This window comes from Panthera onca, chromosome B1, assembly GCF_046562875.1.
Source record: "Panthera onca isolate mPanOnc1 chromosome B1, mPanOnc1 haplotype 2, whole genome shotgun sequence".
Taxonomy (NCBI): Eukaryota; Metazoa; Chordata; class Mammalia; order Carnivora; family Felidae; genus Panthera; species Panthera onca.
The window spans coordinates 67,769,706-67,782,811 of NC_138342.1; the positions used below are offsets into that span (position 1 = coordinate 67,769,706).

A 13,106-nucleotide genomic window follows, 5' to 3' on the forward strand; every position below is an offset into this window, starting at 1 on the left:
AAGTGCTCACCATAAAAACACCAAACATTAAAAAAGAAAGAAAAACATCAAAAAAGAAAGGAAAGAGTGGACTGAGTTTCTGCCTTTACACAGTGGAAAAAAGGCCTATTTTAATTTCAAAGCAATTTTGGGTTAATGATAATTGGGCAAAATTATACTTATTATTTGTGTGCTTTCAGAAGTAATGTCAAATTTACTTAAAATCAGATATTTTAAGTTTCTTTTCTGGTACATTAAATGGTTAAAAGTGGGTGTTCTTAAAGAAAAAAACAAACTTTTTTTTTTTTTTACAGAATAGTATAAATGTTTATTTTCTGTATGATTTACTTTGCTGTCCTGTTTTTACAATATAGAAAAGTGTATTCTTTGAATAGCTCTAGTAAATATAAATTTAATCTTTCTACTTTGGGATGTAAATAGAGCTAAAAAAATTATATACCCAACCCTCCCCAAATAGTCTTTTAAAATTGTTGAATTAATGTGGATATTAATCTTGTTCAGCAATTTGATGCAAATGCCTAAATACAAAAAGTTGCTTAGTAAGTACTACACAGGAAGGAAAGTCTTAATACTTTAGATAGCTTCTTGAAAATCAGAAAAACTAGTAGCATTTGATTGCACCTTCAAGTTTTTACAAGCAAAACATTCTCAAGCAATGCCGTCATACATAATCTACAATTGTAATCCAAATTTCACAAACATTTTCTGCACACTGTATATAAATACACATCACAAAGGTGCAATTAGAATTAAACACAGAGTATGTACAAAATGAACAAAGTTTAGGTTTAGACCAAAAAGGTATTGTAATCTTTTGAAAAATAACTTGATTAGATATTTTATCCTCTTACACTAATTTACATTTATACAAATTTTAATTAAACATACTAGATTGAGGTGCTAAGAATGTTTGCACTATCTACATTTAAAGTTACTGCACTATAATTTTATAAATCCAAATTTCAAAAGGAAGATACTTCAATGAATAACGGAATCTTCTTTTGGATTACTTAATTTCTATTGCCTATATCTTGCATGTTCATATGAACATATATACACACTTAATACATACAACTATAGATTCCTTGTAGGAAATGTAATAATCATATACTAATAATTACTGAGGATTAAGGTACCTAACAAAATGCCTGAATTCCAACATGGTTTTTCTTGTCATAAAATCCAGAGTCCTCTTACAGGCTCTTAAATTCATAAAGCTCTTGAATTTTGAATTTGTGAAAATGATTTAGGTTATTTTAGTAATAATAAGAAAACACTCATACCTTCAGCTTATCAAAACACTGGCTAAAAATAATGCCATTTTAAGCTTCCCTTATAAAAAGAAGTCCCACTATAATTTTGAAAGCTTTGTTAGGAGGCCCTTTCAGTAAATCAAGTAAGACTCCTACACTGGATTGAGACCTCTTAGTTCAAAAGTCTATAAAGAGAATTGTATAGATGAAAAGTCTTTCCCTCAATTCATTTATTAGAGCTTCAGTGTTCTTTATTTCTCCATCCAAGTCAAATTTTATACCTGATGATTATGTAAGTTTCTGTATTATCACTACATAATAAGTTCTATTCATATGCACCTCTCACTTTTAATAGTACCCAGTAATCACTTTGACAATTTATTAATATCATTTCAAATACACAGCACCTCCTTCAAAGAAAATGGAAACATCCCAGAGCATTTCTTAGTCACTCTTTCTTAGAGAAACACCTTGCCTATCAAGAACTACTGCCTGTCCCTTAACAGTTTTTCTTAAAAAACAACTTCTTAATTTTAAAAGTATGCCTATGGATTACTTCCCCTTCTGACATTCCCAAAGTGACAACACGATATTATTCCAGAATCTGTGCTAAAAAGTTTTTTTCTTAAAAAGGTAGTGCTTTTCTAAACACAAAAATGTCATTTGAATATGTTTCATAAGAATTTGTTTATGTAGACATTCTATCTGCTTAGGTCTAGTGCCAAAGAATGACTGGGTAATACCAATGGTTCTCTGGCTTTTTCTACTGGAACAAAGTCCTACAACGCCATACATTATAAATTATATTAATTTATAAATGTCCTTTGTCAATAGCATCAGATGGATAGAACATCTAATTCTTAAGAAACCCATGCAAATTAAAATCTATATAATACAATAAAGAAAAACCCAATTTAGAAGGGGCATAAACAGATTTAACTAAGATTTAAAATGTACTAATTTCCTCATTTAAAATTTCTTCTTTCAATATTATAACTTCAGGTCACACAAGGACTGAATTAACAGTACAATCATTGTTAAATTATCTTCCAGAAAATCAAGTGTCCCTGGACCTTCAATTTTCTGTACAGTTCCATTTATCAGTCTTTTGTGCAAGAGTTAGCAATTCATGGCACAAGGGTCACTTTTTGCTTTGCCTGCAGAATTGATGACGCTCATCAAACATCGTCCGAATTCCTCCAGTATCATCCGTTCGGCTGCTGCCTTTGATTTTCCCTTCTTGTCTGCCTGCTCTGCCTGGGCAAGAAGGCAATTACATGTGGCTTCCGCTACTTCCTTAGTTACAAATGTAAATGGCAATCTGAAATGATTTTTTGAGAGAGAAAGAGAGACGATGATGGTGTTGAATAACAACAAAAGTGGATGACATTACTTCACATGAATATCTGTTAACATGTTCATGACTCACCAACACACTGAACATTACAATTTGTGCAGTGAGCACAAGCACAGCCCAAAGAGCTTTAAAAAGTTAGACCTGTTTTATTATTGCATATAAGAAAATATAATTTTACATAAAATACATGTCTTATTACCTACACAAGGTTATCTGGTTAACTAAAAGATGTTAACTCTATATGTCAATTGGATAATTCTATAACAAAGTACTCCTAATTCGTGAATTAGTTTTCAGAGTGCAGTCTTTGTTTTATTTATTGCTGTTTCTTCACAGCCTAGAACACTGCCTGACACATAGAAACACTCCATGAATATTTGTTCAATGAATGAATAAAATTGAGCACTGCAAGCAGTATCTCCTGGACAACACTAACAATAAAGTACTTTCCCAGAGTCCCATATATTGTTCACAAAACAAAAAGCACACCAAAATTTTGCATTTTTCCATCATGACAAACAAAACAGTGGGGAAACCAAATGCTGTTCTCTACATGGAGTTTCATTCATAAAGACCTCAACTATTAAGTATTAAATAAGAGCAATCCATCCTGAGGCTTGCTATATGTAGCCACGTCTTAAAGCCTTCAGAGACCAATCAGGCAACCTAACGTAACCACGACACTAATGTTACCAACGACACTGACAGAAGGAAACTACAAAACAAATGAAGTCTGAAATTCAGACCTACTGTGACAAGAGAGTAATTGAGGGTTTGGGCTGCTGTACAGTTATATAAAAATCTTTAAAATGCAAAACTCTTTAAATTAGAAAATATTATACTATTACAATAACGTTAATATTGTATAGTTAGTAACACTGTATAATAGTTCTTCAGAATTGCTATCTGAAATATTTTGTATAAAAAGAAGCATTTCTGTAAGCATTGGAGCCTATTTCAACTTAGGCATTTTACATAATATACCATCTGGAAGGCTCACTGCATTTAATAATTCTGCAAGCTAACCTCTACTAAACCCTCTGATACAAATCCACACCAGCAAGCTGTGCGGCATTGGACCCTGCCAAACACTGGGACAGCGATGCTTTATTCTTTGTGGTCACTTGGTAAGGATGATGGGAAGGACAAGAGAACCGAGACCTAGAGAGGCGGAGTGCTTGTCGAATTCACAAACTACTGCGTAGCACACACAGTATTTAAACTCAGCTCGGCCGAACTTTAAAGCTCGAGCTTTCCTACTCCAGAGTTTAGCAGTCCAGTGAAACAAGGTGCCCCAGTAGGATGGGGAAAAGTGCTACATGGGCACGGAAAAGGCAACAGAAGGTAAGGATGTGCAAAAGTGTGGATGATACTACTACCAGGAACAGGTGTAAAAATTCAGTTTTCTTAGGGATTTGTCAAATTACATCACTACCTCATCTTAGTGGAGAGAAATCGAATTAAGCACAAAGCATTTTAGAAGTGTGTACTATATCTCACAGTGGTTTTCCTATTACCTTCAAAATCCTTTACAAGTAACGAGAGATAGAAAGACAATGCAAAAAGAGGTTTGCAACAAGGCAAAGCATGAACTTAGCCTTGTCCAAAAAGAAGAAACTTTACCAGAAATAATACTGATGTTATACTATAAAAAGACATTAAAATACTGACTTACTTTCCTCCTCCACTATTCAAAGCCGGCGTTGGCCTAGTAAGCAAGTCCGAAATTTGAGACGATAACTTAGTTTTCGCTGCCGTCTGTTGCTGTACCCTTACTTCAGCTGCGTCTGCCAAGTGCATCAGTGTCTTTCGTTCTGGGCTTTCTTCAAAATTCTTACAGCCAACACATTTGCATATTGAGGAACACATTATTTTTGCCTAAAAGATTTACAAAAGAAAAGCTTCCAAATCAAACCCAAAAAGCATTACTCTTAAGTAGACTCTAATCAAATCAACAGACAACAGAACTAACTGCTCAAATGACATAAGATACAATGGAAACCTCTCTTCCTGACACTCAATGGGCTACGTACACGTGGACAGGTCAAATATTTAAGTCCAAGAGCGGCTACACAGTGTTTGTTTTTGAGTGCTTCCACATCATTTCTTCCCCCGCTAAAGGTTTTCCTCCTGATATGATTAACGTGTTTTTTTTCAACGTTTTTTTTTTTTTTTTTTTTTTTTAATTTATTTTTGGGACAGAGAGAGACAGAGCATGAACGGGGGAGGGGCAGAGAGAGAGGGAGACACAGAATCGGAAACAGGCTCCAGGCTCCGAGCCATCAGCCCAGAGCCTGACGCGGGGCTCGAACTCAAGGACCGCGAGATCGTGACCTGGCTGAAGTCGGACGCTTAACCGACTGCGCCACCCAGGCGCCCCACGTGTGTTCTTTATAAAGAATATGAATGATACAATATTAAAAAAATAAGTTATCTGGAATCCAAACACCTCAACGTGTTGATCATTTCCCACTCATGCAAACACACAATTATCACATGAAAGGAATTTCATAGATGCTATTTTTATTATGGATAATCTCCATAATCTCCCTCCCTGAATCCCCTTCTCCAGCGTCCCCAAATCCTTCCATAGTCCATATTAAACCAGTGTGTCCTTGTATGTAAAAATGTGTAAAACATATATATTTATGAAAAACACAGCCCTTATGTACATATACCTATCTTAACTAACAAATACACATCTTTTTTTTAGTTTGTTTTACAAAATCATATGCCCCACTTTCTGCATCTTCCGTTTCTCACACTACACCTCATGGAATCCCTCCCCCCAAGTCATCTAGCATAGGCTGAATTCATTCTATTTAATGTCTGAGTATTAATCTCTGGTATAGATGTGCCACCTTTTATTTGGGCATTCACTTGCCTGTTGCTGGGCATTTATTTTGTTACCAGTTCTTGAGTACTACAAATAATGCATAAAAGATTATTTTATATATATATACATATATATGCTTTTATTTCTATGAGCTACATTTCTAGAATTGGGCTCACTGGCCAAAGGGTATGTGTATTTTAATAGATGTGGGCAGACTGTCTTTACAAAAGGCTGTAACACCTCACATCTCATCAGCAATGTATGAAAGAAGCCTTTCCCACATTCCCTCCAACAGTGTATATTCTAGCTCTTTTTAATATTTAGCAATCTGGGGGAAAGAGGTGAAGTGAGATCTCATTGTTCCGTCATTGACATTTCCCAAGCCTAGTAAATTTGAGTATCTTTTGTTGGATGCAGTTTCTTCAGTGAACCCATGTCAATTTAAAGAAACATACCAACTGCCCTTTCTCTCTACAGCACCTAGCAAGACAAACAAATCGTATTATGACAAACACATTTAACCCTGCTCCTTTCTTACAATACACAAATAAATTCTCTTTACCAAGGGAACAAAATGGATATACATTCTGGGTTAATGGAGTTAAGCTACACTTAATAAGTATCTAATGATGAAGAGATAAAATCCCTGATATCAAGGGTGAAAAAGACACACCAATAACGATAATTTGGATTAAGTATGAAGAACTGTAAGAAAGGTACTAATAATCTAACAGGAACTCAGGAAGAAGAAATTAGAATGACAGAGTATCCGTTTAGCTTTGCTGATTCAACTTCCCTTGTGGTCAAAAACAAGGAGAGGAAAAAAGGTTACAAGGCACAGCCATTTAAAAAATGTGGACGCTCACATCTCCACTCAACAAGCCTTGAAAGGTGAGTGAAAGGAACAGGCATGTGTTATCCAGATGCAGACTAACTGGACCAAAAAAAGCCAATTCAATTCAAAAGACCAACAAATGAACACACAAACTGTCAGACAATATCACAACCAATTCACAAGGGGCGAATCAGCCACTGCTAGTCCTAGATTAGTGCATTCCAGTTCTTCCATTTCTTGGTCTTTGAGAGTGACAAGTTAGTTATTAGACACTATGTGTGTTCTGAAAGTCAAGGATTTTTATAACTGGGCAGCTTTCTCTCTTTTAGTATACTTCAACCAGCTTTTCTATTTCTATAAATTCTCTCTCTATAAATATATAATTGTTAGTTCTTGTATGTTTATCATATGCCTAGCATGTACAGACCGTTCAATGCCATATGCATGGAAGGGCTTCTTTGCCCTTCTGACCCAGCTTTACATCAATTTCCATTTTGTCTCTTTTTGTGGACTTGGTTTGATAATAAGAATATGCTATTCTTACATTTTTTTAAATATCCATGACAAATTTTGTATGACATGGTTTATGAACAGATGCCACCTATTTCATCATGTGTTCAAATAAAGGAGTCCAGAGGCACCTGGGTGGCTCAGTTGGTTGAGCATCCAACTTTGGCTCAGGTCTGATCTCACATTCTGTGAGTTCAAGCCCCATGTCGGGCTCTGTGCTAACAGCTCAAAGCCTGGAGCCTGCTTCAGATTCTGTGTCTCCCTCTCTCTCTGCCCCACCCCTGCTTGCTCTCTGTCTCTCAAAAACGAATAAACTTAAAAAAATTTTTTTTAATTCAAATAAAAATTCAGGATAAAAAAAGGATAAAAAAACTGACTTGTTGGACTCTAAAACATTATTTAAGACACTTTCAAAATACTCTTAATTATACACAATTTTCATTCATTTTGACTTTAGGACCAACAAGAGGTTACCTTACTATACTTCTTAGAAGGAGTATTTGACTTCTAACACAGGTGAATTACGAATTCATTACATAGGGAATACAGCACACATAATCTTTACTGTGACACATTTTGAATGGGAAGGGGTACTGAATGGCAGGCACACACTCCTAAAGCAGAGCAACCTTATGAGGGGAGAATGCCGTCCTTGGTATTGCTTTACCAAGTACAACGCCAGGGCTTCTGCCAAAACAAAAAATAAGGTATCCTTCTGAATATGAAATCTGAAAGTATGAAAATCTAATAGATGAGAAGAGCCAGCTAACTGTAGGGATGACTCAATTCCAAAGATTGTCAGTGAAGAGTTTCAGGTACACCAAAAAAGCAAATACACTAACACAGGGTTCATCTTGGGCATGAATAGATTATTCTATTTAAGCTTTGAAAATAAAAACAATGTTTATTATGTAGTTATGTAGTACTTCATCTATAGCAAGAAGGGGATGATTTAAATAGCATTTAAAAATAAAATAAATAGCACCTGTCAAAGATGCCTGACTAATCATGGTCAGTAGCAAAAATGGATGCAATCACTTCACAATGACCAATAACCTCAACCAGCAATATTTCATGTTTCTTTCCTATTTTTATGCTCAGAAAGCAAACTTTGTAACATAATTCAGTTTTCCAAAGAGCACTGTTCTTCAACAAGGCACTATAGGCATGTTGGGCAAGATAAATCTTCAGTTTCAGGACTGCCCGTGGAATGCAGACTATTTTGTAACCACATATATTTTCAAAAGCCCAGGGGGACAGTTGGTAGCACTACTCTTCCATTAAAGACAACTGCTAGTTTCCAATCCACTTTGATGTTATTTAAAAAAATTTTTATTTATTTTTTTTTAATGTTTATTTATTTTTGAGAGAGAGAGAGAGAGGCACAAAGTTTGAGTGAGGGAGGTGCAGGGAAAGAGGGAGACACAATCTGAAGCAGGCTTCAGGCTCTGAGCTGTCAGCACAGAGTCCAACGTGGGGCTCGAGCTCACAGACCGGACCGTGAGATCATGACCTGAGCTGAAGTTGGACGCCCAACCAACTGAGCCACTCAGGCACCCCCAAAAAGTTTTTTTTTTAATGTTTACTTATTTTTGAGAGAGAGAGAGAGAGAGAGAGAGAGAGAGAGCAGGGAAGGGGCTGAGAGAGAGGAAGACACAGAACCCGAAGCAGGCTCCAGGCTCTGAGCTGTCAGCACAGAGCCCAATGCGGGGCTCGAACTTACGAACCATGAGATCATGACCTGAGTTCAAGTCAGACGCCCAACCGACTGGGCCACCCAGGCGCCCCCTGATGTTATTTTTACTAAAAATCAATAAATTGTTGCTCTGATTTACACACTTCCAGGTATAATGATCAAGAAGTTATGAAGTGGTAATCAGGTAATGAGTCCCAAAGCCATAATGACAAGACCAAGGTATTGTTCCTCTGAAGCCCTGCTTGGGAGGCCAGAAGGTCTTCCTCAAACTAGGGGCCTTGCAACGACTGTGCATATTTTCAAACTGCGATAGCAGAATAATTTCCCAATTTGTAAGTAAATTTTTACAATATACCCTTTCTAAAGTTATTTTCAAAAAAATGGTTAGATTATGTTCCCCAACCAGCATCTCACCTCATAGCATTCACAGTAGTTTTTAAGACATCCTGATCGTTTGCAATTACATCCTTTGCTGTGACGTCGATCTGATTCTCCCTCCTTTCCTTTCCCTATCTTAGGTTTAAAAGCTTCTGGATTTCTGTCAAGGCATGCCTATTAAAACAGATCAAATATCAACCGAAGCTCAATCACATTAGATTAAATACAGCAAAAGGAACTAATTTTCATTGTAAAGGAACCAAGTTCTACAAAAATCAGGTGAAACTGGAAATTTCTGTCAGTCAAATAAAATAAAAAGTAATCACCTTTATTGCTTTTTGCCTTTCATTTTCATGTTCCAAATTATTATAACAATTAGTACAGTTGCAGTTGTTGCAAAATTCACCATTTGCAAAGCAATCACAATATCTGGAATACAAAAATCAGTGCAAGTCACATAAAAAAGTAATTGTTTGTTTTTTTTTTTTATTGTTTATTTATTTTAAGAGAGCAAGCAAGAGTAGGGAGAGGGGCAGAGAGAGAGAGGGAGAGGAAAAAAATCCCAAGCAGGCTCCATGCTGTCAGCACAGAGCCCAACACAGGGCTCAAACCCATGAACTGTGAGATTGTGTCCTGAGTCAAAAATCAAGAGTTGGACATTTAACCGAATGAGCCACTCAGGCATCCCAGAAAAGTCATTGTTAAAATACATAAAACTAGAAATTATCTGATTAAAAGCATTATATATGCAGAGCCACCTACTTACAGAGTTTATTTTTACTGACTGTCAACCACGTTGATCAGCCTCAAAATTAAAGTCACTGGCTCCTAGAATTTTGGTTTAGAAACTTAGTTCCAGTAGTAACTGCTGTCAACACAACAGCTATGTGATTTTATGTGAACCCAAAGTAAGTTATTTCAAAATTATTAAAAAGGAAACACATGAGCTATATTCCAGTAGTGCAATCTGCTTACTTGAACTACAGTTATGCTTCCTGGGATTTTAAACCACTTACATGACCAGTGCTTTTCACTTAAGTGTTTCATGTCAGATCTATTGGTTGAGACCTAATATGCAAATTAATCATCCAACAAATTCTTTTTAAATGTTTATTTTTTTATTTTTGAGAGAGAGTGTGTGCAAGCAGGGGAGGGGCAGAAAGAGAGGGAGACAGAGAATCCACACTGACAGCAGAGAGCCTGATGTGGGGTTCGAACTCATGAACTGTATGATCACGACCTGAGCCGAAGTCAGATGCTTAACTCATTGAGCCACCCAGGTGCCCCCATCCAACAATTTTTGAAGCTACTCAGAGTATCACCTCACTTAGGAGACCAAATATAAAGGTCATAAATATAATCAAATTTATTATTATTAACAAAAGAGACTATGTCTGTCTCATGCTGCTGTGTCCCTAAATTCCTACTCCAGTGCCTCATCTATGTTAAAGACTATAAAATAACTTCTGAATGTATGAAACAGTATTTTTACACCATCATAAGTGCTCATTCACTTGCACGTTTATTTAAATTACTTGGACTTATGAAACTGGTTAAGAATTTTTATTTAACTCCATTTACTTTTAAAAGTATTTTCAGGGGGCGTCTGGGTGGCTCAGTCAGTTGAGCGTCCGACTTCAGCTCAGGTCACGATCTCACAGTTCGTGAGTTCGAGCCCCGCGTCGGGCTCTGGGCTGATGGCTCAGAGCCTGGAGCCTGCTTCCGATTCTGTGTCTCCCTCTCTCTCTGCCCCTCCCCCATTCATGCTCTGTCTCTCTCTGTCTCAAAAATAAACATTAAAAAAAAAATAAAAATAAATAAAAATAAAAAATAAAAGTATTTTCAGTTATATCCAATGAAGAAATAGTAGCAAAAAGACTTACAATTTCAAACACAGCGATTTTGTACAATTACAGGGCTTCCTGGGCCGACTGGCAGACTCTGATGGTATTATGCTACACAGATACAAAAAAAAAGATACAGATTTTAATCAATTAAAGATAACTATGCAAATTGGAAATGTCTCTGCAAATTCCTCCTAAAATAAAGCTTTAACAAATGTATCCATCTCTAATAATCCATCTCTATGTTGTCCCTTCACATCAAATTCAAAAGCAAGTTGTAGAGTCAAGACAGGGAATTTTTAAGAAGGAGGTTATGAATAGCTTCTAAAGAACACTCCACAAAAAAACTCTCCTTCTGAGAGAACTAGAGCTGAAATCTGCTCAAAACTTTTGGGATTCAATTATAAAAGCAATGAGGGGAAAGGGGTATACGGGGTTGCAAGTGGAGAGAGGTGGACTGGTCCCATGCAATTAACTAAGCACCGCTTCTAAACCAATATTGCAAAGGAAGCAATTCACAGATTAAAAAACAGATTAATAACAACAACAAAAAAGGAAAGGACCTAACATAAACAATTTGAAAACTAGTTAATATCATTTTTAAAAACATATTCAGGATGAGAGAGAGAAAGAAAAGAAAGAGAGAATATGTGGCAAAACTGATGAATCTGAGTAAAAGACATTTGGGAATTCTCTCCTCCTGTAACTTTTCTGTTTAAAGCATCTCAAAATAAAAAGTTCTATAGAGGCGTGCTCACATGGCTTTGAGGAAAAAATATCTTATGATGTTTTGAAATACATATATTTAATGTTGCATTTAACCTGATCCAACAACTTCACTTACATATTTTCAAAAGACTCACCCATTGAATGGAAGCCTTGCCTGGGTCTGGATACCAGGTGTTCCGGTGAAGTTTGAGTTGCTTGCTATAGACACATATGAAGACTGCTGTAGCTACATAGAAAGAAAGGTAGTTTTAGACCATATTTACAAAAATGCACAATACTCTCAGATATAATGATCAATAAGGAACACAAATTCATCCACTAAAACAGGAAAAACAGTATGGAGAATTTCATACACACTACTTCATGGAGCTCTTCTAAAGGCCCAAACTAATACCAGAGGTGAAAACAACGTGAACATTTTAAAGTACTACATGGTACAAATACAAGAAACTTTTCATAGAGGAGTAAGCATATCAGGATTAAGAAATTCTGGATGAATGACTCAAAAATATTAAGTATTAATTTGTATTGGCTAGAAAAACACAAGTGTCTACTTGTAAATAAAATAAGCACTATACTGATCATTCATCACATTATAAGTTATAGGGAATGAGAAGTTACGTGAGCAATAAGTTTCTATTTTACATTGATTTCTATACAAGAAAAGAGATGCTGGAGACAAAAATACTAGACATTCATTTTCTAATCAGTGGTCACATTAGCATACTCCATAGTACATTTCATTAAAGTACACAGGTTTCTTTTCTCTCTTATAATCTGTGTAGATCAACTCAGCAGCTTAGAACATGGTGCTAATTTGCTGGATTCTTACGTGAAAAAGAAAACTTCTATCTGCTTCCTAGAAGCAGCACTCCTAACCCTCACCAGCCAGTTAGATAATACATGGTTTTAACTCTAAAGATGACCAGATGAGAGTATCTGGACAGGTCACTAAAGATGAGTCACCTAGAAATGTATCTCACGGTCTACTTTCCAGGAGCAAGTCAGTGGCATCCTACTCATATGTGAGGAAGAGCTGGATCACAGTGGCAATGTTCTCTAAATGCACTTGGACTCCACCAACTTCAACTTCAACTTCTCTTCGATCTACATAGTCTTGCCCTCTTCCCAAGCTGCTCTCAGTCCCTAAGTGTCTGACTTGCATATGTGACTTGTGCCATTTCTAAACGCTAGAGATACATAAATAAATTCAGAAGTTTTTGTTAGCATCTTAAGATTTTAGAAAGAGGCATTTTCATACTGAGTAAGATGTTTTTGAGTAGTTTCAGAATGTGATAGGACTGCACATCTTAGACCAAATCATCCTTTCTGAAATGCGACGACTCCATTTTTTTCTCATACCTGAGTAACATACTGAGCTGGAAGCACTGCGTAGCCCACATTCCCTGTCCCCGGAGCCGGGGCCAGCACAGTGCCTGGTGGCAGGTTAGTGAGGTTTGGCTGGATCTGTGGCAGTGGTGTGGCAGGCATGATGAGCCGCTGCTGTGGCTGGCTGGTGGTAACTATTTGTGAAGTGGGATTGATCGGTTTGGGAACAACCTTAAAAAAAGAGGAATTTACAAAAGTAAATTTTACAGCCTCTCCATTCAGCATATATCTCTTGTACGTGAATCTTAACTTTCAATTGTAAAACTGAATTGTCTGTTT

General features: G+C 36.4%; 2 protein-coding genes across 8 annotated transcripts in view; both read right to left on the reverse strand.

Moving 5' to 3' along the window:
- LOC132692355 (placenta-specific gene 8 protein) overlaps positions 1–13,106 on the reverse strand; it is a 194,158-nt gene that overhangs the window by 39,676 nt on the left and 141,376 nt on the right. The gene's annotated exons all lie outside the window — the stretch shown is intronic.
- LIN54 (lin-54 DREAM MuvB core complex component) overlaps positions 109–13,106 on the reverse strand; it is a 68,520-nt gene continuing 55,522 nt past the window's right edge. For all 7 annotated transcript variants that reach the window (XM_060654749.2, XM_060654750.2, XM_060654745.2 and 4 more), the window contains 7 exons: positions 12,801–12,998; positions 11,573–11,664; positions 10,749–10,820; positions 9,192–9,294; positions 8,902–9,039; positions 4,286–4,488; positions 109–2,574 (listed from right to left, as the gene is read on the reverse strand). In XM_060654749.2, the coding sequence (XP_060510732.1) occupies positions 2,373–2,574; positions 4,286–4,488; positions 8,902–9,039; positions 9,192–9,294; positions 10,749–10,820; positions 11,573–11,664; positions 12,801–12,998 (1,008 nt within the window). In that variant the 3' untranslated portion in view covers positions 109–2,372. The remainder of the gene's footprint in view (positions 2,575–4,285; positions 4,489–8,901; positions 9,040–9,191; positions 9,295–10,748; positions 10,821–11,572; positions 11,665–12,800; positions 12,999–13,106) is intronic.